The following is a 27,774-nucleotide window of genomic DNA, read 5'->3' as shown; positions in this document are numbered from 1 at the left end:
ATATAGATCCTATAAAGTTTGGGAGTCTCCAAAGATTCTTATTGTGCAACTTGCGTCATGAAGAACAGGTGATAATTTTTAATGAAAACAATATTCTGTTTATAGGTATATTATGGATACAAATGACTAGAGATTTAGCCTTCACGAAACGAATTCTTACAAATATAAATAAAAGAAATAACGTTAAATGTAAGGGAGATGTGCTAACGACTTACACAAAAATATTTTTACAAATTATTAGAATTTTTATTAAAAATTAACACATGTTTTTACACGTAAACGTTTCCATTTATTGAATTTATAAAAGCTAAAAATAAGAACAATTAATACAGTCTCTTTTACATAATGTAGACAAGTTTTGATTCAATAATATCCCTAAAACAAATTTAGAACCGATTATTTTATTGGCTAATGGTGATAAAATTCCATAACTGTATCATTTTGTGAATATCTTTTGTTCTATTTGTTTGCCAAAAAATACATTTTTATCCATTATAAATAATAAGAAAATATCATAAAAAAATGAATTACAAGATTTATATTTTCGTCTTATTGTCATTGAATTAATAAATTTTATTTTTTCCCTCTAAAAGTTGTAAATTTAATACACACTTACACTAGAAATTACATAAATTATTATTAAAGTATGACATTTCTCTGTCTCACTGAAATATTAAATTGTAATATTAACCATGCCAATTCTATAGATCTTTGTTACACGACTTCCCTTCACGACCTAAGACATTTTTAACAACATATTTTGTGATTTTTTTTTTATACGGGCGACTCTTTTAAAAAGAAATATTTCTATTTTATTTCATTGAATACAAATCTAGGAGAAACCTTTATGTTACTCAATGGGCAACGTATAGGCCTATATTCCGGAAACTTTTATTCAAACCTTCGGAATAATCGCTTCACGTCTACACTAGAAATTTTGCAGTTACGTTATTTATTTAAAAAAATCGGTTATTAAGTTTATATAATGCAGGCCTAAATCTCCGTACTTGAGATTGGTATAAATTTCCTATTATGATTGCATGAGTTGTCGCATTTTTATAGGATATTTTTGCGTGGTATTATATGATTAATTAAAACTATTTCTAAGAATGTAATATCAAATTATGACACAGCTTATGAGAAACAGGCGATTCGCTTTACGACGGTTTTCCACGAACCAATTAAGTCATAAAAAGTAGCCGTATACTGTAATATATACAAATATAGATAAGTTTTTATAGTTTAAATTTTAATTTGCTTCAGTCCACATTACACGCCTAATAATAACTTTCATATGTAGTCTGTATTAATTTCATAAAACTTTCTTATTTTTAGAAAAATGCAAAATTATCATCTAGTTTTATTTATGCTAAGGTGTTGTTTCCTTCTGTTAAAAGATTAATTTTTTTTTCTTCGTTCAAAACCATGTCTCTTTGATAATTTTCAAAGTTTCCAATATTTCGACGCTTTAACGTTGTTTATTTAATGATTAGTTTTCTATAATTTGTGGCCTCTAAGACTTTTCATTACAGCTTTGGATCCCTGCTTTCACACTACACGCACTACACTACTCTAGTCGACCAGGGCGACGTCCTGTTTTTTTTTTAAGCAGGGCGAAGCCTGTGTACTTTATGGTTGGACTTTAGACTATGTACTAAGGCCAAAAATACTTCTTGCATAGTTCTTTGTGCTGATTACAAATATAAAGGCCATTTCTTGAATCATTTAAGCAATTTTGCAGATATTGCGCTTTACCCATAAATGACTCCATAGATGATGGCGATTCAAACTCGAGACGATAACAGGCACCCCGAGTTTGAATCGCCTTTTTTAAATTTACTATTACACCTCTGACTACACGTGAAAAGTTCTGAAATCTATCAAATATTTTTTATAATTTATAAAAACCTAACTTTCTGAACATTCACTTAAAATCGTGGCATGGACACCATCACTATTCTAAAGCATAGTTAAGAATATTTCAATCACGATAAAATAATTGAGTCAGAGTTTTAACTAATAATACTGTTTTTGGTATGAAGTTACTACTGTTTCATTGTAATATTTTAAAATTTCACTATATAGCCTTGTATATATTTCAACCTTTTCGTATCATCCTAAATAACTTAAAAATATCTAGAATAGTTATAATAATTGTAGGAGAAATACTTACTTGCCCAACATTCGTTCGCCCTGTTAATGATTTTGAGAGATTTCGTGCCTTTTTATAATTGATTAAAATTTATTCATAATTAATTTTAAATACAGTGAATTTAATTCACTTATTTAAACTGTATTTTAACACTTTAATAATAATTGACGTAATTTTTAGTATAAGTATGACATTTCTCTGTACCCACTGCCTTATTTTTAATCTCAAATATTAAAATTGTAACATTATTCAATAATTATTATTGTATTTATTAATTAATATATTGTATTTTTTGCTTTTATTTTAATCATTGCCTGTAATTATTGAATGAATTAAAACATTTTTTAAAAAAATTTTTGTTATAAATTACAGCAGTTGGAGGAAAAAAATTAGTTACTTTGTTAACGGAAAACATTTAAAAAGAGTATTTGCTAATTAAATTAATTTTTTACGCGAAAGGATCTACAGATCTTGGATTTTTTAAAGAAAAATCGAACGTATAAAGCTTGAAAAACAATTTTTATATGAATTTACCACGTTTATTTAGAATTTAAAAAAAATCAAAGTCATTCTGTGTATATTGCCCTTCCTAAAATCAATTTACAGACATTCCATTATATATTATTTTATCGAATTATCAAAACGGTTTTATTTATTTTGTATTTAACGACGGAATACGATGAAAATGTTTTTGTAAATAATCTTCAAACACTGTAGTTTTGTAATTTATTATATTTCCATGATAGGCCAGCATTACAACGGGTGTTTCAGTTGTCTGAGTCAGATCGGGAATCTCCATTTCAAATCCCAAGAGAGTGAATACAATTGACGAGAAGTAAATTAATTCACAGTCTTTGATGTTATCTCGTTTCATGTGACTAAATTTGGTCGGGGAAAGTAACAAATCAGTGCTGATAAACCAGCAAAGAGATATTATCAGTCTTTTTTTCTTTCTTTTAGTATATGGTTGTACATCTTATCTTAAGGAATTTATACAATCAAGATGGAAATTTTTTGATTAAATTGTTCTCTATCAAAAAATGCGAATTTTAAATGTAAAATATGTATACTTTTAGTGAGATTGCGAACTTTCTTGGCTGTTCAAATCCCATTTCTGAGAGAGAACGTAGGCTATTTCTAACTCAAATTTACTTGCCCAACATTCGTTCACCCTGTTAATGATTTTGAGAGATTTCGTGCCTTTTTATAATTGATTAAAAATAATAATAATAATAATAATTTATTCGTAATTGCTTTCTCACCATCTTTATTAGAAGCGCATAAAGAAATAGCAAAAATAATGCGTGGATTTACTATTGAGTAAAATCAATGAGCAACACAATATATAGTCACAAAATACATCTCAGTCAAGAGAGGCGAAAATTGGACACGCTCAATTTAAAATAAAATATGATCTCTCCTGCACTTCTCTAAAATTGTAAACATTACTTCCAGTATGCCAGAGTTTCATTTATTAGTAAGAGGAAGGGAAGCTAACGACGCGTAATACTACATCAAAATTTATCTTTTGCCACATGCCAAAAAAAAGAAGGTACATTGTTATCCTCATTATCTTGCTTACTTAGTTCGGGAACGATGGCAATGACAAATATTATTGGTGTAGTAGTCATGGCTATACAACCCAGCCCTGACTTTCTCCATTTTTCATACTGCTGCACACTTTCAAGCTGTACATTGTTACAGTACAGTTAGTGTTAGATATTCAGAATGAATTATTGATCTCTTGTTGGAATGGTGAATATCGTTTTATTCTCAGTATAAACGATTTTTAACTTAAAAGATCTTTTGGAGTGTACTCTTCTATTGATGTTACACAATATTGCTGTCACTAAATGATTCATATGCATCACTCTCCTGCATCTGGATAATCAATATAAATTTTTAAAATTTTGTAAGGAATTCAATTAATTTTCAGACTTTTTTTTTGTTAAATTCAATCAAATTTTTTAAATTAAATTAAACATTTTTTAAAAAAATTAATCGTATACTAATAAAAAAAATTTACGTTTTGATTCAAATTTTATAATTTTTTTAATTATTTACAGTAGGAGACCCAAACTTTTTAGCTGACGACCCTTCAAGATTTCTCGACCTTTTATCGACCCTCCTCTTCTTTTTTGCTAATACAATCGATAATAAAAATAAAATAAACAAATCTGGTAAGCCAGTATTAACTACACCCATCGTTCTCATACAAAAGATCTACTTTACATCATTACTTCTTCATAGCGTTCAAATTTACATCATCCAGAACGACCCATTACTTTAATATTTTTTAATAAACCATTTTCCAACGCCCCTCCCCCCAAAATGCCTTATTGACCCCTGGGGTCGATATCGACCACTTTAGGGCCAGATTTGCAGTATTCTAAAGATTTTACATTTTAATTTAAGTTTTTAAAATGTCTTAATATTTAACAGTACATTCAATGTATTTATCTTTTAATTTTAATATTACAAAGCTCAAAGCAAATGACTACATAAAAAAAAAACTTAAAATAGTTTTCTAATTGCTCTAGATTAATGTGAACTCATATGTATTCTACATAATAACTCCTATAAAATAAGGAAAACAAATGATACTAAAGAATTTACTAATTAAATTCCTAGAAGAGATTCCAAGTGCCAGGATAAATCATACACATGCAATAAATTTTAATAAGTAATGATTAATCCAATAATGAAGTATTTTTCTTTCTTTTTTTTTTTTTTTGCTCTGTAAACAAAAATTTATCATTGTTATAATAAAATTATTTCAATTAGATTTCTATTTTTTTATTTTTTAATAAATAAAATACAGTTACAGAGTTAATTTGTTTCTTATGAATAAATGGAATGATATTTTTTAAATGGACAATAAAAATATATTTGTTAGCCAAAATAGTCAGTTAATTTTTTCCGATTATCTAAAACATTACATATTTCTTATAAATTTAATTTTCATATAGAATTTGTCATGAAAAATATTTGTGCTAAATAATTAAAAAATTATTTTTTAGTTTTATTTCTACCTTAGCTTATTCATATAGAGAGAATTTTATTTAGAATAAAAGAAAACAAAAGAGGAAAAAAAAAAAAATGTATTTCCACTCAAAAATATTTTTAAAATTTTAAATTTACAACAGTTTAATAAATGAAGAAAGTGATAAAATGCTAATTCTTTCATTTATTTCTAGATTTAATCTATTTTATAATTGTTAATAAAATACATTTTAAATCATCTAAAATCAATTAACTTTCATTCTAAAATTGTTTTAGTTCATTTTTTTATTCTCTGAATATTTTGAAAATGTTTTTTAAGAGTGCAGATTAAAAATAATTATTTTAAAATAAAATATTTATCTTCCAAATTTATTAATTTCCTAAAATAATTCATTTCATTCATAAATTCCTTATATTATTGTTGTATTATTTTATATATTCTCTAATTGTCCTAATATTTTTTATTGTTTAATATCTAAAATAAATTGAGAATAAAATTTGTTAGTGAGGTGAAAACATTTTACGACTAATAACAGAAAAATTCCAACAAAATTTATAATGATTTTTATTTAATAAAGAATGATCATAATTATCTGTATACATATCATTATATGAAAACATGAATAAAAAATTTTTAAATATACTTTATTACACAATTAAAGAAATACAAGTTGCCTTCTTTACATTTTTAAAATTTTTATGAGGCATAAGAATGAAAGCACAGTGCAACAAGATCTTTTATCTTCTTAATCTGTGAGCTCCAACAACCAGGTAAATAAATGAGCACCCAGATTATAGTATATAAATGCATAAAATTCATTTCTTTTTATTTTATAATATTCTCAATTGTAAGATATATGTAAAAGGCATAATATATTCAAATATTTGTACAATGTTAGAATTTCTTTATTGCCCTATGGCTTTTTCTAACATAACAACATGGAAAAAGACAACAAAGTTGCCAGGCTAAAAAATTTATTCTATAATATAACAGTATTATTCGTTATTGTAATCATTATATTTGTGTTATGATTTCTAAAATGGTAAATATGTTAATATTGATATGTTGGAAGTATGAAAATTTCAAATATGGCAGGTTCTAATATGAGGAATGACATTTTGGCGGGTTAAGATTAATATGTGCCATTTAAGTGGAAAATATGGATAAAATTTATGGGCATTCAGTTGGTAGCACCTTTAATGACACTCATCCACCTGTCAATTACAATTAAATTTAAATATTATGCAATTAGCAAATAACGAAACTACTAAAAATTTTAATTTACCGTTCAAAGGTATATTCGCTCTCGGCACGGAAAAAGTAAACGTGATTCTTAAACTGCAATTTAAAAACAAAATCTCTATTGATATTATCTTGTTCGGTTGGAACTGATATATTATATCCTAATAATGGCAGACTTGCCAATGGATAATCATCCTAAGTAGTAAAAATTAATAAAATGAATAGCTGTTAGGTATTATACAAAATATCAATATGAAAATAAACTCACCTGATAAGATTTATAAAAGAAAAGTGAAAAATTGGTAAACACAACCCAAAGTTTCTGCCATCCACTGCTATTTTTAAACTTTCTTAATAAATAGCCACTCAAATATTGCTGTTAGAAAAATAATATCGTTAATTAAAAACAAAAACTCAGAGAAACATGTATCTTTTGCATGAGTCTAAATTTATTAAAAAATTAAAAATATAGAAAAAGAAATATATCGGGGTGATTTGACGGGACACGAGACTCGAAATAAAAAACACGAGTTAGAGCATTATTTCTTTTTTATTTTTCAACACATTCCCCTCCTAATTCAATGCACTTGGACCAGTGGTACTGAAGTGCCATTAAGCCTGTTCTGTAATGATTGGTTTCAAGGTCATCAAAATACTGCTCCATTGCAGCAATAACTTCTTCATCCAACTAAAATTTCTTTCCAGTAAGGAAAATTTTGAGCTTGGGAAACAGGTAAGTCACCCAGTGCTAGATCTGGTGAATAGGGTGGGTGGTGGACAACTTGGAATCATAATTGATCCAATTTCTCTCAAACAATGTGATTCATGTGAAAAGGCACATTATCATGATGGAAAAGCCTTCTTTTTTTAGCCATCCCAGGTCTTTTTTCAGTAACTGCTACTTTCAATTGGTCCAAAAGAGCAGCATAATATAGTCCATTGATAGTTTGGCCCTTTGTAAGGTAATTCATGAGAAGTATCCCCTTTGAATCCCAAAAATTCATGGTCATTACCTTCCTAGCCAATGGAAATGATTTGGCCTTCTTTGGCAGAGAGGAGTGCTATGATGCCTCCATTCTTGAGATTGCCATTTACATTCTGGAATATAGTGATAAAGCCAAGTTTCATTGACTGTAACAAAACAATGCAAAAATCTATTTGATCCTTGTTGAACAGCTTTAAATTATCAGTGGACATGCGTGCTCTTTCACATTTTTGGTCAGCATTCAGTAAGCATGACACTCACCTTGCTGACAGTTTAGACATGCCCAATTAGATGTGCAAAATGTGATGAATACGTTCAGTGGTTAAGCCTATGATCCTAACCATCTCCTCAATGTTCAGTCTTTGGTCGCTCAAAACAACATCATGCACTTGATCAATTACAGTATTCCTGGAGTTCTTACTGTTTTTGATGGTCAAGGGCATTCATCATCTTCAAGACCCATATCACCATGTTTAAATCATGCAATCCAGTGGCCAATTGTTGCTTTTGAAGGAGCATTGTTGCCCAATGTTTGCTTCATATCAGCCACAATCTCTGTTGTGTTCATCTTCTTGAAAAACAAATACAATGGAACCTCAGTTAACAAACTTAATTTGTTCTGCAACTCTGTTCATTAACTAAAGCAATTTTTCACATAGAAATTAATGCAAATACAATTTATCTGTTCTAGCTGCCGAAATTTTTGTAATTTTATTTGTAAAATGGTTTTCTTTGATGAAAATATAGGAAAACATAGTACAGTAAGACCCCGCTTAACACAGGGGATGTGTTCCTAGACAACAAAGCGCTAAACGAAACAGTGTTAAACGAGGTCATCTTAACATAGAGTAAATAGAGATAGGCGACCAAAAATAAATAAATTTTACTTTAATTTTAAGTTATTTTTGTATTAATTTGTATAATAATGTATATTAAATAACATATAAACATGCACACAGAAATGTAAAGTTCATTTTTTGTGATAAAGGTCCTGACTTTTCTGAAATTCTTGTTTTTTGCAATAAAGTCATGAAGTTTCACATTTGTCGCTTTTTCTTTCCTTAAGCAAATGTCAGTAGCAGAAGATCGCATCCAAAATGCCTCGTTTTGCTTTTGCACTCCTTTCAGAATCTGGATCATTCACTACAATTTGATCAATGGTTTTGATTATTGTTATCAAACTTTTACTAAGGAAATCTATAGAGAAATTTTTTGGGTTCTTTGTTTTCAGAATCTCTATTTTCCAGTTCTACATGAATTCCTTGTTCTGCAAGTTCTTGAACACTGTCGTTGATAAGACTCTCACCAGAAACCTGCAGTAACTCCCAATATCCTGCTTGTCTACATCTAGTCCTGCTGTATTGATTAGGTTGACCAAAGTCAACCTAACGATACAGCGATAGACTTTTCTTGTTGAGAATTCTTGGATACCTTCAGCCATAACTTCTACACTTCGTTCGTACATTTATCAGTTAATTCTTGCCAAGTGAAGCTGATATTGCCTATGGCATTCATGATGTTATATTTTTTCCAAAACTGCACCAAACAAACATAGATTTAAAGAAAGTACACCTTTTTCTGATTGGTTTGTGTTTGTAAATAATCATATATACAAATCAATGAAATGCCGTGATAATTTAAATTGGCATAAATTTTGAGCTTTTTTTAAGGCTTCGAGCAGACTGTGTTATATCGAATCAGCATTAAGTGGGGTCTTACTGTATCTACCATTACAGCAACAAATATGTACACTTTATTTAATAAAATAGCACTGTACATGCAGTACCTTTGTTTGTTGTAGTTGGTGGCAGAGGAGTAGAGATGTATGGAGCTTAATGCTTGGAAGGGAATCCCCTCAATAAAAATATCGGGTAGTACCATATTGGGAGATTCTTTGAGTCAAGGTCTTTTTTTGATAAGAAACAAGAAAGTGGTCTAAAGTTGATTCTCTTACTCTTTTAGTCAAAATTTTTCTAAAATGCAATATTGCACTGTCATGAATTTAATGAATGACCCTATTAGCCACAACTTTGTTAGGGTGGTACTTCTCAATAAATTCCTGCATATCATTCCATTTTCTGCAAATTTCTTTGATCTCAGCACTGTGATTTCTTCCCTAACCTATTCCTCTGACAAATGCTCTTCTTGTAAGACTTTCACCTGTTCTTCCTGCAAGGCAACCAGCTCTTCTGTAGTTAGTTCATTTTGATGGTCCTTTATCAACTCTTCCACACCTGCATCATCTATCTCTAAACCCAAACTTTTGCCAATGGACGTGATTTCATGAACTACATCAGGAGATCTCTCAGCTTCAAATTCCTCAAAGTTTTGCTCTGGGACACAAGTTGGCCAAAGTTTCCTCCAGGCTGATTGCAAAGCACAGTGAGAGACCTCATTCCAGGCTTTGTCAAAAAGGTTGATACAATGCAGGATGTTAAAATGCACCTTCCAAAAAACTCTGAGGGTTAAGAGAAGACATCTAAGAGGAAGATCCATTTGCCAAAGATAATTTTTGACAGTTGGAGCAAACACTTCTGTGAGCCGATCCATGAATAAAATCCAAGTTACCCATGCCTTGCTATTTGCCTTCCGTTGTACAGGCAGTTTGGACTTTATCATATTATTGCTCTTAAAGGCACAGGGATTTTCAGTGTTGTAGACTAGGGTTTGGGAAGTCTCAACATTCTCAAAGTCCCGGGACACGAGACAACCGACGATCAAAATCCCAGGACGTCCCGGGACTTTGAGACTTCTCAGAATAAAATTAGAATCGAGTTCATTTTTGACAGTAAAATCTTATAATTATAAAACCAACTTAGTAATCATACTAATCATTAATAATCATCACCTAGTCTCTATTCATTAGTCATATAAATAATATAATAAACTAGCAATTAGACTTCTTTTCTGATTTAATAAAATACACATTTAAAAAAATCAGAGAATTTACAGCTTTGTCCGACAATCTGTTTCTGATTTTTGTAATAATGCCTCCGGACAAGGAGAACACTCTCTCGTTTTCAAAAGATGTCGGCTTTATCATGTTTAAAGCTTTATAAAGTAGTTCCAAACTTTCAGTACGTTTTCCGGTTGCTTCAAATAACTGGAATTCTTTTTTTAATGTTGCTCTTGATCTTTTTGCAAGAATTTCGGGTACATTTTCTTTGATTTTTTTGATTGCCTATTCCATTTGACTTTGAAACAACTCGTCTGGTTCGTTGTGTACTGTAGAGCTACTGGTACTGGGTTCGGTGTCCATTATTTTCAAATCCGGGATAAAGAGAGATATTTTCAAAAAGTCTGCAATACAGAGCTTCTGCAAAAGCAATAAGTGCAGTTTTATTCAAATTCGAAGTAAAAAAATCCATATTTTGCAACTGTGAGCTGTGTAGGCGAATGTGCAAATATTTTAACAAACATATAAACCGTTGTGATCTTCTTTCTTCTAGACAGACTTTCAATGTTTGAAAGAACCATACCGCCAGATTATCATTTGTCGTTGTTGACTGAATTATTTTCAGTAAAACATCAATTATTGCTTCGGCTGTGAGTAACGAAGAGTTTTGTCTGCTTAAGGCTTCTACAGCTATCTTGACTGGCTGCGATAAAGTAACGACTGACTGCAAAACAAGATTGTCTTCATTTCATTTGTCTAACATGTTTAAATCAATCAACTCTTTCTTTATGCAATTTTTGAGTTTCAAAAACCTTTCTGCCATTACAATTATAGAATTCCACCTCGTTTTGACATCCAGTAGTAAACTGAGTTCTTTTCCAAATTCTGATTTAACATATTTCTGTAATTGGCTGTTTTTCAGTGGACTCTTTCTAAACAATTTCACTAGGAATCAAGTTTCATCATGCACTATTTTAATTTCATCAATTGGTTGTCGTGGGTAGTTTGTTTTGTAGCTGGCATTGCAGCTTCTTCATCAGCAGAGTTTTTGTTCTCCATGATTTCATCATCACTATCATCAGTATCTTTGGAGGTAGAAGCTGCAGATGTGGTAGTAGCCTGATTTTTTTTTATAAAATGTGTCTATAACTCCTAGATGTATTGGATGGTTCAAGCATAGGATCATTCACTGGGACACACGTCATAAAGTGAAATTGACAACTGACTGACTGAGCCGACAATGGTGACACAGACAGTCACAAATATCACGATCTCATAAACAAACGTCACAAAATAACAATATGGCAACAAACGTATTTATTATGTACTCACTCAGTAAGTTACGTAGGAGTATCAAGTAATTACTCGTTAAGCTAACAGATGGCGCTCTCAATGATGGAGTGCGGGAAGCTAATAAACTTTATTATAACCTTTTGAAAATAAAATTATTACAATATATTTTTTGACAAGTGTGTCTCGAGTCTTGACCCGAAAGTTCCGGGACCCGAGACAATTAAATTTAGAAAAAGTCCCGGGACTTCGAGACACAAGACTCCCGGGACCCAAACCCTATTGTAGACTAAAAGTGGCTTGATTTTGAGGTCACCACTTGCATTAGTAGAAAATAAAAGGGTGAGCCTGTCCTTCATGGGCTTGTGTCAGAGTAGTGCTTTCTCTTCTTGGATTATGTTTGTTTGTCTAGACAGTTTTTTTTCACAAAAAAGGGCCAGTCTTGTTGCAAGTAAACACTTGATTTGAGACATATCCTTCACTTTTTACAAACTGCAAATTCATCCACAAGTGCTTTTGCTAATTTTTTATCTAAACTTAAAGCTTCCCCATGCCATATGACACTGTGAATGCCACTTCATTGATGAAACCTATGAAACCACCCTTGGCTCCATTTAAACTCCTGCCCATCTGCATTTGTACTGGGTGTCTGGGTCAACAAGTCACTGAGTAAATTTTTAGCCTTTTCACAAATTATAGCTTCACTATCCCTGTCTCCAGCAAGTTGTTTTTTGTTGATCCATATTAGCAGTGGTTTTTCAACTTCATCTAAAACTTTCTTTGTTTTAATATCACATTCACTCCTTTAGCTACTTCTGCAGCCTTAAATGCTTCTTTGTTTTTAATAATTGTAGAAATAGTCGATTTTGCCACATTATATTCTTTACTGATGTCAGAAACATGAATGCCATTCTTGTGTTTTGCAATAATTTCTTTCTTTAATGCTACACTGAAATGTTTTCTATTTCCCCTATCACTTTTCTCTTTCTTGAGTGCCATATTGATTAAATATATAAATCACAAAACTGAAAAGAAGTTTAGCACAAACACTTGGGAAAAGCAATGCTGACACAAAAACCGTTACATTCATTATCTGAATTTCATCCATTATCCAAGACAAAATTTTTGCAAAATAAAAGTTCATTAACCAATTTTGGTCGTTAACTAGGGTATTCATTAACCGAAGTTCCACTGTATTGAATTGCACCATGAATAGTGATTTTATCCATCTTAAGATTTTCCATTTGTGTGTTTTGTGTAAACAGCTGTATCTTTCACACTTAAATGTCATAAATCAACAAAACTTCACCTGCCACTACAAAAAGATGGTGGAACTTGAAAATAATGCAAATTTTGTCCCATAGAGGGCACTAGTAGTTGAGTTGCTTGTCCTGTCAAATCACCCTCATACACAGTAGATTATTGTTAGCATCAGTTTCTATGGAGCACAGCCTGTAAAGGTTGATATTAACTAATGTCAGCCTCCCTTTTTTTTTAATCTGTGAAAAATAAAAATTATCATCACAAACATTATGACCAAAAAACATGCACAAATTAATATTTTTGGTCAACAGTTCCTATTTATCGGGAAGTTTCATTCTGTTCTGATCAGTTGATCAGAACAGAATGAAACTTTACATACAAGCAAAATATTGTATTCTTTATGCAACAAAATAATTAAAAAGCAAACATTTATTCTAAATAACATCAAATCAAACATAACAAGAAAAGTATTAAGCATTGTCATATATCTTTGAACTGAAAAGGATAATACAATGTGGGATTGTTTCCTGTATGCACACAGCACAACAATTGCTCACACTGTTTATAATGTTGTTTATTACCTCTATTGGGAGCAAAGTCTATTCTTGAAGAATAGCATCCCATACATGTTCTATGGGATTTAGGTCTGGATATCTTGCTGCCATTCCATACAACAAATATCTTCATTGTCAAGGAAGTCACTATCAAGTGCAGCCCTATGTGCATGAATATTATCATCCATGAAAATTAAATCTACATTTACAACATCTTGGAAAATCTCATATAGTATTCCAAAATCCTGTTTCTGTGTTTTCTTACAGTGATGGCACCCATTATAAAAATATGGAGCTCAGTGTGGCCATTAGGCCTACTGCTGTTCTAGACCATAATACCACCACCTCCAAACTGGTCTTTTTCTATGAGGTTTATGAATGTGTATTGAGTTCTCCATTCTCTCCAGATTCTAATTCAATGAGAATCATTCCTGCCTTAGGCTGTATCTGGACTTCTATCTATGAATCAAACAATTATTCTTATTTTTTTGGACATGAGTATATTAGAGTAAATAAAATGTTATAAAGCAGTACACTGACTTTAATCTATTAAATGCCAAAAGACATTCTAAAGAAAAGCATTAACTTGAAAGACAATCTTTGGAGTATGTCCATGTTTCACTGTACATGTCATTATAAAACTGCAATTTATGTTTTTAAATAAATTTTTTTATTCAGAGAATTATGGGGAAAATGGTAATCATAAAATACATATAACAAGATTTTCAGACATAAAAAAGAGAGTCATTTAAAAAATCTGTCAGGAATTAACATTCTCTTAACTACAGTTTTGTCAATGTATTAATTGTCTAATTTTTTAATATAGAGAAATGCATATTCAAATTTTTTCAGCTTAAATAAACTGATGAACACAATCAACAATAAAGCATCTTTTGAAATAGAAAATACAGTACCTTACTTTTAATCATCAACTTCACTATCACTTTCTTTATTCTCATTATTTGTACATGTTTGTTAATTAAAATTTTGATAGTTTAAAAACAAAGATCCGTAATATAATGCAACTATATAATAAAAGAACATGCAGTATTTTCATGTAACATGTTGCCAGATGAGAATTTTTAAACCTTCTGAAGATATCCTGAAATTATGAACATAGAAATCAGCTAAATTTCTTTTTATTTTGTTGAAATTTTCTGAAAGCACTAATATTAATACTGGCAAATAAGTGGAAAGAACATTGACATTAACAAATATTACCCAGTACGCTACATAAATACTTCATACTAGGAGAAGGATTAATGGAAACCAGATTAATGGAAACCAGATTAATGGTTCATATCAAATGAAGTTAAATTTACATTAAAATATATAGTTTTTGCAGAGATGTTAACAACTGGAAATACTAACCAATAGTTGTTGCTAATGAGATTCTACTGTATATAAACTGTAGAAAAATATGATTAGTATTACATAGTAAAAGCAATACATAATTAGAAAATGTAAATCACATCAAATATAATAAAACTAAATTTAAAAAGAGTAACTAATTTAAACACTTCAATAAATAAAATGCTTAAAAATAAAACAACATATAATTAAGACAAGTATTTTCCATTTCATAAATAATATGACAATTAATTAACATATTTATATAAAATAAATCCTGTTTAATAAATTTTTAACAAAATAACTCAAAATTTGAAATTTAATTCAATCAAATACATACACATACATTACATTGCAAAAGTGGTATGAAATGTCAGAGTTGAACTACTAAAAACCATTTGGCAGTTCAACAAAGAAGTCGTGTGTCTACTGTAGTATACTGCATGTAAAAGGTAAATCATTAAGTGCCTTACATATAATAATACACCACTTTATATACTAGAGTAAAGCAAAATTTTATAATAATAATTTTTATTTTTCAAAGATTAAAAAAAGGAAGGCTGACACTATTCCATGGAATGGCTAAAAACTAATGACACATTATTTACTGATGCATTGGTGATTCTCAACCTTTTTTTCGTCATGGTACACTTTTAATAATTTAAAAATTTGGTGGCACATACGGTTACTTCGGTAAGTACCGCAGGACAACCAGTGACGTCAAAACAGTGATTTTTAAATGCAGTTGGTTATTTAGCTCACATTTTCTAAATGCCTTGGTAACTACTGGCAGTTACTGGTAACACCTGTTACAACTTCCAAACGTGCTCTAGGTAGGTAGAACCGATTAAACTACTTGTTTGACGTCACTTATGTATGAATATTGCAGTGGCAGCACACTTCAAAAATCTCGCGGCACAGTGGTTGAGAATCACTGGTATACACAATAGCTTTGTTAGTTAATCTTTCATTTACTCTCTTGTACAAAGTATCCACTATGTACTTATTGTTTTGTATTATACTAATTGATGGATTTCTGTAAATTTTGTATTTCATTATGAAAATGAATTATCATTAGTGAAAATTATTTATAGATCTTTAGATGACATATTATTACTATTGACAATTAATCATCATCACTGTGTTAATGTTATTTTGAAACTTATTTGACATTTAAGCATTTTTAGATTTCAAGAATACATTTCAGCTCTTTCTAATTTTATTTTGGAAATAGGATTTTTGCTTTACAGATTTTCATTTTATAGTCTCTACAGAATGGACTAGATTCATAAAGCAAGAAAGAGTTTGCAGTTTATTATATTTTAAAATATTTTATTTCTATTAATTCTACAAATGAATTAATTATTCTAAGTTCTATGTTCTATTGATTATTACAAATGAAATTTTATGTTTATTTCCTGAAATTTAATGTTAACCAAATCTTATTTTATCCTAGAGAAGAATATTAAGTTTTAAAAAAGTGACATTACAAACATTTATCACTGAAAATAAATCAGTCACTTTTCTGTTTTAAAATTTAACTTATATTTATTTTTTAAACTCAAGCAAAAGTAATTATTTTTTATTATTCCCCTATATTCTGAAATATGTAAATTTTAACACTTTAAAAGTAATTTCCTCAATATTTCATGACAAAGATTTTTAAACAACATATTATGAAGAACAGTTTAACTGAGAAAATTCAAGCAAGCAAAATGTTTTATAACATCTCATTTATCTGTATTTTTCAAATTAAATTGAACAAGCCAACTAATTTGAAAAATTGCCAAATTTCTATTTTTCTCAGGTATCTAAAACAGAAATGAGTTTGTAATTATATATTAAAAAATATCTCATATTACCTTATACTTTTAAAAGTGTTCATATAAGATTTTTGAAACCCATTTATATTTTACTTTTTGCACTTTTTTTTTTTTAATAACACATCAAATTTGAAATTCAAGTCTTTTAGATCAATAATTTGATTATTTGCTCATATGACTTTATTTTATTGTTATATTGAAAAGTATTTCTTAAAATAAGAATTTGATATTTTATTTGATTATATATATTTTTTATATTTTACACAATGTTTTACAGTTTATGCTAGTGAATTGATTTATAAAATATTTTAAAATAATATTAAGTATAAAATTTGAAAACTTCTCTTAGCAGGAGCTACACAGATATAAATGAAATTTATAAATACCGTCAAAGCTCGTTTATAATCATCTCTTCCAACACTTGTGTTTCTATGCCAACAAACATGTACTGTAGTATTTGATCGATGTTGAACTTGTTTTTCTGCACTGGTACTGCCTGCAGCATGCTCATGAACTGAATAAGAACTTTCAGTTTTTTCTGCCAGTTCATCAGATGAATCTGAAAAACATGAGAATTTATTTATCCAATTTATTTTTCATTCTATTATCTTTTTTAGATAAAATTAACTGTAGTGTATAATACTTAATTTAATCCAAACTTGATATTTTTTTAAGTTTAAGATTTTTATGTGAAACAGTAATTTGCTTGAACCAACCTGAAATCATATTCTATTACTTACTTAGCTTAGAAATAAATTTTGAGCATAACTATTAAACACGGGTCTATTAGCTTTATTCAAATAATAACTGAATTTTATCCTTAAAGTTTGAAATAAAAACCATGCCTACTATTTAAAAATTTCTGAAAACTTAGGGAAACAATGAAAAATTAATAAATACTGTAAACCATGTTAGATGGGTACTGTATTTATTTAATAAACAAACTTTAATAGAAAAAGAAATATGTAAAATACACAATATACAGTAAGATTGGATTGATGGAATAAGGCAGTGTAATATTTTGCACATTCAGTTATCAGCTTTTGATAACAGGAGTTATATAGTGCATTATCTTAGTGATAACCCATTCCAGCTTAATCAATAAGAGTAACTAAATGCTAAAGTTTTAAGTAGCCCAGAAATTTATTGTAATTAAACATTTTAAAAAACATTTTATCTCATCTTTAGATCATCATTTATATATTCCTGACACAGTGCAAGCCGAATGAAGTTGTACTAATGAATATATTCATGTAAGATTAAGTTATCCCATACTGCTTGTCCTTGAAAAGTTGCTAATATATAACTACACAGTCTGACATGTAGTTTTGAATTAATTTGAAGACATTTATTTATATAATTTGAATAAAGAACAATCTAAAGATAAGATAAATGTCTCAAAAAACATTTAATTCATCAATAAACTCTCTCAGACTACTAAAAATTTTTGAGTTAATCAACACTTAGACATCTCAGTTCCATGTTATTGGAAATAATTCCTCTTTATCCAACAGAATTTTGGTATTGTACTTCATTAATTCCATATATAGTATATAGTAAAACCTGTATAAACTAGAACTGCATAGTACTAAATTTTTTTTTTCATTTTGACAAGTTTTCATTTTGACCAAGTTGTAATATTTTTCTTTTAATCTATAATCTTTACCAGATAAATGTCATATAGTTGCATTAAGTTTAAAATTACTTTTATTACTTACTTAAGTGGTAAAATTATTTTTATTACATATGTAACATTTTATTATTTGGTTTAATCCAAATTAATCCAATGTTGTTGCAGCTAAAGATTTGACTCTTTAGCTGAAACTCTTAGTATTTGAATACTAAGAGTTCTCAGATGTGTTTCTTTTCAATTCACATGACAATGAACAAGCCAAGTCAAAATAAAAAACTAGTGTTTCACTCTGCCATTGCCAATTCAGATCACATTACAGTAATCCAGTGAAAAGTTTTCTAATCTGGCAACTAAAAAGTTTTAATACTCTAATTAATTGTTGACTTCAATCTCTTTAATTACCAACAATGTTAATTAACTTGTTCTTGAATACTCTGTACTAGTTAGTTACTAAATACATTGCAGTCCACACAAGGCAAATTTGTAGCATGTTACCTAATTTTCATTGATTTCAATGAATTACACTCATTACTTGTTGAGAATTCAATTCTCAGAAAGTCGTTTGAATCTTAAAGTTTTTGATTCGTAAAAGTATTCAATTTTACTCTTGTTTAATTCCAACAAAGACCTGTCCGTATACCTTTTGTCATGTAACCTTCATTTCTTTAAAAACATTTTAACTTATTCCTGAAATACAATTTGTCATGCTCTGTAGTGACCATTATATCAAAAAAATACATCCACCAAGCCTTAATTAATTTCCAGCAATATCTAATGTGAAAATTTTGGACTAACATTTTTCATCTACAAACAAATCCTCAGGACAGAATATTCCAATAAGAATACAAGAACAGAATAATGATGATTTTGGAAATTAATTGAAATAATGTTTGAATATATAAAATAAAATAGTGTAAGGCATAGGTGTGATTAAAAGTAAAAAATAAAAATAAATATACATGAGAACATTCCATTATACAATCTATAGGATAATGTTATGTCATAGTTAGATATTTCAAGTTAAACTAAGATGAATAAGATTTCTGTTCGCGTTGGTCATATAGGAATTGCCACGTATAAGACAATTGTTGTTTGTCTTTAAAATTAATGTAATGATCTTTTTCTTAGATTTAATTGTATTTTTTAATGTTTGAAGTTTTTTCCAGTCTCCCATTGATGTTTTGAACTCTAGACCCTTATAACTTTGTGCAATTTTGGTGAAGCAATTTTATTTATTTATTTATATACAAGTGGATTCTTAATTTTTCATTTTATTCAGGCCAAATTACATACATCACATCTGAAACGCTCTTCTGTTCTTGCATTAGACAGATTTCAGAGTTATAGTAAAATTTACATAGAAAATCATTCCATTTTGAAGTTGCTTTCCATTTAGGCAGGGTTTCCATTTTATTTAGATTTCTTTTAGATAGGCTTTATTATATTTAAAACCTGTTACAACATCCACTATTTAACAATAAGAAATAATACTAATACTAGCTATTTATAGGAAATTTGAATTTCTTGGCTGTATTATAGAAGTTTAAAAATTAAGTTGAAGACATAGTCTGTTGAAAATGGAATCATCATTTATTCAGTTTCAATGTTCTGGAATACAAACTTTTTGACAACTAACCTTTCTTTGTAGGGTAGTTGGCTGTCAAAATTAAAACAAAGAAACAATATCCAATTACAGACATCTGTGGCATCCAGTTCTGATTTTAAAACACAGGTTTTAAAATCAGAACTGGTAATGCCACAGTTGTCTTCTTTCCTTCCATCCTTACCACTTGGAAATGGTAAAGCTTTATATCTATTAGCAGCAAGTGCTGGCAAATGCAAATTTTTGGCTTTGTTTTTAAGGAAAGTTTTAAGTTGGGCAGCCAAGTATCCTACAAAGGTCAGTTGTCAAAAAGTTTGTATTCCAGAACATTGAAACTGAATAAATGATGATTCCATTTTCAACAGACTATGTCTTCAACTTAATTTTTAAACTTAATCGTCATCCAACGATATAAGTTATACATAATATTATATAAGTTAATGATAAATAAATAGATGAAGTAAACATAAAAATCGATTTTCTGTTATCAACTGCCATTTTGTTTTAAAACTTTGCTATCCTTCCGTATGTGTGCTTATTTCAGTGTTTTTGTTTGGCAAAATGACAATGAGAATCAAATTTGCTATACAAAAATAAATTATTTTTGCATTCTGTTTTTTCATTCACTAAAAATTTGTTATCTGAACTAAGCTTACTCCTCCACAGCAAATAAGAGCTGAATGATTGACTTTCAAAACCAAGAAATTCAAAAATAACTGGAAATGAATAGTTCATAAAAAACTTGCACCTTTATAAATCCAGCAATGAATTTAATAAAAATTAAGTACGTTTTAAACAACAAATAAAAGAATGTAAATTTGTATTTATGTTCTTTTATTCTTCTATTCCATTATGTTCTGTAACTGAGGAAGATCAGTGAATCTAGTTGAAAACACTCTTAATTTTTATTAAATTCATTGCTGGATTTATAAAAATGTAAGTTTTTTATAAACTACAGTAGAGCATTGATTATCCGAACATCGATCAACCGAAAGCGTTCCAGTTGAACTGTGTCGGGACGAGTGTTGTGCTGAATCAAACATTTTTGATACTAGATTAACTTCTAAAGTATAATTTTTTTTATTTTTTTATTTTTCAATATATTTATTTTGTTTGTACAAAATAAAGAAATAATTTTTAATAATACAATAGCCACGATTATTATTATAAAAATTTTTCTTAGGCTTAACATCGATGAAAATTCGATGTGAAGTGACATGCAACGGAGAAAAATTTCAACATGGGATATATTAACATACAGTAGAGCATCGGTTATCCGACTTAATTGGGGACTGGGGTTGGTCGGATAACTAAAAAGTATAAAAAAATACATTATTAGTATAGTGTATTAGGCCTGGTTTAAATACTAGCCTCCCTTTCATGGTCGAGCCAGTGCTGCCAGCTAAAACATGCAAAAATTTAACAAAAATAATATTAAAGTAGCCAAGACATAATCAAATATTGTAGCGCCACATCACTAGTGGACATTTGAATTTGCCGACTAGAACGCGGTCGGTTAATCGGGGGTCGGATAATCGATGCTCTACTGTACTATTATTGAATATACTAATATACTAATTACATGGGATACACTAATATACTATATTAATGTATTTTTTTTTGTATACATAATCAATTATCCGAAAAATAGATTTTCCGAACAACCCCAGTCTCCAATTGCCAATTGATTCGGATAATTGATGCTGTACTGTGTTTCAAATCCACGAATTTGGATGTTATTGACATTAAGATTTATTTTCTATTTAATTTTTCTGAGTTTATTTTATCATTTATCATCATATTATAATTATTATTATATATTTAATAAATAAAACAGAAATAAAATGATATGATTAAAAAAATTCATCATTCATTAGGCACTTATATCTTAAACAATGGAGTTTAGCAGATTTCCTCTCAGTATTCTTTTTTTTTTTTTTTTTTTCTTTTTCTTTTTTCCACTTATTTTATAATTACATTTATAATGAAATAAAATAGAAAAACAATGTTTTAATATTCGAATGATGCCTTCTAGACTGATACCAGTAAATTTCATGCTTTCAATGGCTCTAAAGGTGTGAGTTATGGAAAAATTTTATTTCAAATTCTAACAACTTTCTACAGAATTTAAACTATTGTGGGTTATATGTTGTCCCAAATTATACACACAAAATTACAGTAGTTTTAATAGGAATGTCAGCTTAATAAACTATAAGTATCTATTTTATTAAAAATTATATGTAATATCTACAAATATTTTAAGTAATAAAACTACACAGACCAAATACATAAAAACCAGTAAAAGAAAAAACATATTTATTTATACAAATATCTTCATCTATTTGTAATGAACATCATTGAATTTTCCCCAAGGAGAACAGAATAAGTAATTGGATATATTTAGATACTACAATTTGAAGTGTGCACATGTACTGTACACACTTCAAACTAGTGATATGGTGTTATTAAATCAAATAAAAAATTGTAAATTTAAGATTAAATTGCCAATACGAAGATATATAGTGATAAAATAAAATTCCCAGGGGAGTTCAAAACATGCTTTCCATGCTTTAGAAAGTGTATCCATCTCTACAGCTGTTAACAGCCTTGTAAATTTCAAGCACTTCTAAATATTTCAAATATGCAGGATCTGATGTCCAATGTAATAGATGCACTTCATCAAAATGGACCCACTTGTCACTATCCAAAGACAGTCAACTTTAGAGAGAGATATATATATTTCCACAGCATGGAGAGCATGTTTCAAACTCCCCTAGTATTTCTATCCTGTGTTTTTATAACTATACATATACATATAGGCAATTTAATTTTAAATTTACCTTGGTAATACCACTGCAAGAACTCGAAAATGTCCTGGAACTACACAAAATTATAAAGGAATTTTATGTTTTAATTATATAACAAAGCGATAAAAAGAAGTGGAAATACCATGACCATATAAGGAAATGTTCGATCTAACAAAAAAAAAGTAGTTTTCATATTCTAATAATAAAATAACGTAAGTCCTAAGATCAACCATCTTTGATAGGGATCGAATTGACAGACGATTTTGACTCATCCTGGTATCTAAGTTCCAATCTCGTTACACTTAGTAACGAGTGACAACCAATTGAAAAGCAGAGAGGAGTAAGAACAACCAATCGGAATAGTCGATCTGGGACCCGAAAAAGTTATGAAAAATCGAAACTCGAAGACATGGATAGCTTCTTGACCTGTCATTCTATTGTGCGCATCCCACCTTGAAAAAGGATACCCAGCATCACCAACTCTACCTCAGACTTGTCATCTCTCTCTCACTGCAGATTTCCACCCAACAACACCCTGGGGCCATCAACCTTCAAAAAGACTTTTGAAATTTGTACCTACAGGATCCTTGTTCTCCAAAAAAGGGAGAAGATCCAGAAGGCTTGATTCCTCTCACTGACGGAAGACTTTGTAGTTGTAAGCATCTTTTGTATAATACAATGGGATAAAATTTATGTAACTGGAAGGTTGTCTCTGTGCCTAATGCTCCCATATATGATACGAAACTACTCAGATATTCTGGCATTATGCACTGTTCAGTGACTTCACACCACTGAACATGTGCACACTTCAAACTACTTCAAATCTTTGTATTTAAATGTATTTGATTGCTTGTTCTGGTTTTTTTTTTTGGTGGGATATTTGATGATGTTTATTACAAATGAATGAAAATATTTTTATATAATATTTTTATTCATTTGTAATAAATATAATATAATTCTTAAATATTTTTATTCCTTTTGTGTATTTTATTTTATTCCTTTTTATTTTTGTGTATTTGGTATGTGTAATTTTATTCCAAACAGCCAGTTTTTGCTGTGGTGAATATTTTAATAGTAACTTACTACATGAATGTAGACTAGAATACATTATTTTGGAAATATCTCGTTGCACTTGAACTCTCTGAATAGCTGCACTCAAATCATCCAACCATTTCTTCTTTTCAGTTTCAGAACTAGAAAACAAAAAATTAAATACAATCACTGAAATGTTACTTGACTTTAGTGTGAACTATAGCAAGTGAAAAATGAAACTTAATTTGTTTGTCAAACCAATATAACATAAATCTTTTTAAAGCGTAGCATGTACCATTAAATTTTTTTTTAAATGCCGAATACTTTTGGCTGTTGTTATGCCTCAAAATAGAAGACAAATTTTGTATATTAACCTGTAAAAATTATATAACTGACAATTTTAAAATATATTTAATAATTCAAAAATATTTTAAAATTCAATTTTACATTATGTTTGTCACATATCAATGTAAAATCTAAAAAAATCTTACTCTTAATACGTTCACTAATAGAAGTAGTAAATGGACTCCTTCAGTCAATGGTAGACTGGTCCATCTGAAAATTCCCAATTTCCCAGAAGGCTGTTTTATTATATGTTATATTTCACTTCAGAAAAATTAATAACTAAAATAGAAGTGCTGTCTATCTATCTATTGTATTAAATTTTTAAAAAAACCTTATTTTAATTCATATGCTGCTAAGGTACAGTCCATAAAAACAACCATCCAATGCATGTGTACTTGGCAAATGCAGTATATTCCTTGAAATTTTAAAATGACTGCTCTAATTTGAATGTGGGGCTGCTATGGAACAGCTCATGTAAATTTATTCAGCCTGCCACAACATACATTTTGTAACTTCTAATTTGAAAATAACTAATCACAACTTGGACCTAAGACTTCCATGACAGAGATCATATTTGATTTAATATATACAAGGTAGCTTCAAAAAGTTTGCAGAAAAGTTGTTTATTTTCTTAGTGAATGGAACTACACACACTTAGATGACATTACCCTCTCAAAGTATTGGCCTTCTGCAGCAACACATTTCATACAGCAGTTGTACAATGATTGGAACACATTCTGGAACCCTCATTTGAGACTGTGCACATAGCACTTTTCACAGCAGCAATCACCTCATCAGAACCGTTGAATTTTCTGCTTTTCATGAGTGTTTTCATCTTAAGAAAGAGGTGAAAATTACAGGAACAAGGTCTGGTGTGTAGCAAGGATGTAGGAGACATGTAAAAGAGTGTTTACACAGGCACTGTTGCACATGAATTGACCAATGAGCTGGTGCATTGTCATTAAGCAAAAACCAATTTCCCGAAGCCCACAGATAGGGTCGTTTTTGTCTGATTGCCTCACACAATCACCATAGGATATCCTGGTATCGTCCTTGTTGACTGTTCTTCCCTCTGGAATGAACTCTTAATGCACAATTCCACGGCTGTCAAAAAACCCTTCAACATCACTTTTCCCTTTCAGCGATCCAACTTGAGCTTCTTCTACCTGAAAGATACAACACGTTTCCAACCTAATGACTGGTGTTTTGTCTGGGAGTCATACAGGAAACACCATGTTTCGTCACCAGTGAATATACTGTCTCATGAAAGGCATAAAATTCAATAGTTCTGATGAGGTGATTGCCACTGCAAAAAGTGCTATGCACACAGTCACAAATGAGGGGTTCCAGAACATGTTCCAATCATTGTACAACTGCTGTATGAAATGTGTTGCTACAGAAGGCCAATACTTTGAGGGCAATATCATCTAAATGTGTGTAATTCCACTTTTCCACAAATTTCTTGAAGCTATCTTGTATATGGGCATATATTTGATATAATATATATTCATGAGCCAAGTTATGGCTAGTCCAATCTTGTCCTCAGTTTAAAATAAATCTTGAAAAAGATGTAATTGTGTCATTTATAGGAAAACATAATCAAGTATAGAGATTAGTGATGTAACAAATAGTATATTTGGCCTCAGCCGAATACCGAATATTCGGCCAAACTATTCGGCTTGATTAACGCAAGTACGAAAATTGGTGCGCAAACTGCATTATGGCAAGGATCGCGCACTCTGCTCTCTATTGGCCTGCTGTCAATACGATTTTTTCTTCCAGTAGGTCTAAATTATTTAAATTAATTAATTAAATTATAATTATTAAAGTTAATATGAGATGGAGCCTAACGTCTACCTCTACGTGCCAAATTGGTTTATAATTTATGTAATAGCCGTAAATAGCCCGATATGATTCGGCAGTTGTTGGTATTTAGATGTAAGTTATAACTTATAAGTTATTTTATTTGCAATCGATCTTTTTTAACTCTAAAATTTTGTTTTTAATACGTATTTGTAGACTGAATAGTGCCCTAAGGATATACTTTAGTGGGGACATATGGTCTAGTTTCTGCCCAGTTGTGGAACAGTTCAAATATATTATTGGGGGTTTTCTATTTGTGAAGTTTTGTGATATTTTGTTGCTATTGTTTTTGTCAATATTTTTTAAAATTTAACGTGATTTCAAATGTTATCTTTTGTATATAATGAGAAATGCTCATTCTTTGCTTTATATATAAAATAAATTATATATTAGTTACTCATCTTCTAGAAATAGATAAATAATTCTTTCATTAAATACGATAAGTTTCAATAAAACATTTCGTAAATCATTTTAAAATATCGTAAAATTATATTAAAATATACGCGAATACGAATATAACATAATTAACTAATCAATAATATTAATGCCCGATACATTCTAACCTACACGCCATCAATGCCATAAGATATCGGGCTAGATAAAGGCTATAATATTATTTAATTATGAAATAATTACGAAATAATTTAATACTAGAGTTAGATGCTATTTCTTATTAACTTTAATAATTATAGTTTAATTTTCAGCATTAATAAAAGTTAGCAAAATGATTAATTTACTGTGTTTTTGTTATTTCTTACTCCTGTTTTTAGGTATTCGGTATTCGACCGAATAGTGACTAAATATTTGGTATTCGGCCGAATAGTGATTTAAATATTCGGTATTCGGCCAAATAGTGAAAAATAGGCCGAATACTGGGTAGTAACCGAATATTCGTTACATCACTAATAGAGATATATTACTTAATCAATATGATCTTATGCACTGCACAACAACCAAGATCAAGAGGAATAAAAATTATTTATTCTATCTCATTGGCTCTTAAAGATCAAATAATAAAAATTAGAGCCTCCTGGCTTTAGTGTAACAATATTTTATGAAAATATCAGTGAAAGAACATTAATGTTTGTTTAATAATAAACATTTCTCAGCATCAGGTGTTTGATGATTCATTAAGTAACAGTGAAAGATCTGTGTTGACATAAAAGTTACTGCAGTGTCAACAAGGTTGCAAGGTGGATATACTAAATTTTCCTATTTTTTTATGTAAATAGGACAACCAAGTGAAAGATCACCATTATAGAACATAATAGAAATCGTTCCACCTAGAAACATCATCACACCAGAAGAATGTGACAGCCTCCTTTACTGCATATCAAGCTCAATTTCATAAAAATATTTGTGAAGATAATGGACAAATATAAACATCTCAAAACCTAATAATTATATTACAGCCAAATGATTGCCAGATTAAGTTGGACTATATTACTGCTACTGTTAACAGCACTAATATAACTTTTTGAAGATAATGCAGATCCTATGTAATAAAAACTCTAATCTTTTTTTGTTAATTTTAGAGTGTAAACACCAGACTTTGCTAGCACACCTGTACTATCATCATCAAATCACAGGATGTTCATGATCAAGAGAGATCCTCTAACACCTAATATAAATCAGAACTTCTTATATGGTGCAACTAATATTGTGGCAGCCTTACTTGTAAATACTATTACCCTTGGTTAACTTTATCCTCTCCTAGCTAACTTTCATTGTCCTTATGGTTTTGTCTTTCCTGCTTTCTACAAGTTGCTTTAATGAAGGTAAGCACTCTATTAGAGAAATTGTGCCTATCATGCCGCATTTCAACTGTATATTTCGTAGATAACACAAGGTATAAATTTTCGTTAAAGTTTTATAGTTTTAGCATATATCTGTCCTATAAGACTACCCCCAAACTATCAACAGCCTATGAAT

The 27,774-nt window shown here is 29.6% G+C and overlaps 1 protein-coding gene across 4 annotated transcripts in view; it reads right to left on the bottom strand.

Moving 5' to 3' along the window:
* Nucleotides 1–5,781: 5,781 nt before the first annotated feature.
* Nucleotides 5,782–27,774, bottom strand: part of Cdep (Chondrocyte-derived ezrin-like domain containing protein) — a 161,956-nt gene continuing 139,963 nt past the window's right edge. For all 4 annotated transcript variants that reach the window (XM_067279940.1, XM_067279943.1, XM_067279942.1 and 1 more), the window contains 5 exons: nt 23,686–23,795; nt 16,946–17,118; nt 6,667–6,774; nt 6,442–6,593; nt 5,782–6,370 (listed from right to left, as the gene is read on the bottom strand). In XM_067279940.1, coding sequence (XP_067136041.1) covers nt 6,337–6,370; nt 6,442–6,593; nt 6,667–6,774; nt 16,946–17,118; nt 23,686–23,795 — 577 coding nt within the window. In that variant the 3' untranslated portion in view covers nt 5,782–6,336. The remainder of the gene's footprint in view (nt 6,371–6,441; nt 6,594–6,666; nt 6,775–16,945; nt 17,119–23,685; nt 23,796–27,774) is intronic.

This window comes from Centruroides vittatus, unplaced genomic scaffold (assembly GCF_030686945.1).
Source record: "Centruroides vittatus isolate TY-2023 unplaced genomic scaffold, ASM3068694v2 contig_879, whole genome shotgun sequence".
Classification (NCBI taxonomy): Eukaryota; Metazoa; Arthropoda; class Arachnida; order Scorpiones; family Buthidae; genus Centruroides; species Centruroides vittatus.
This window is presented reverse-complemented; position numbering and strand designations above follow the sequence as displayed.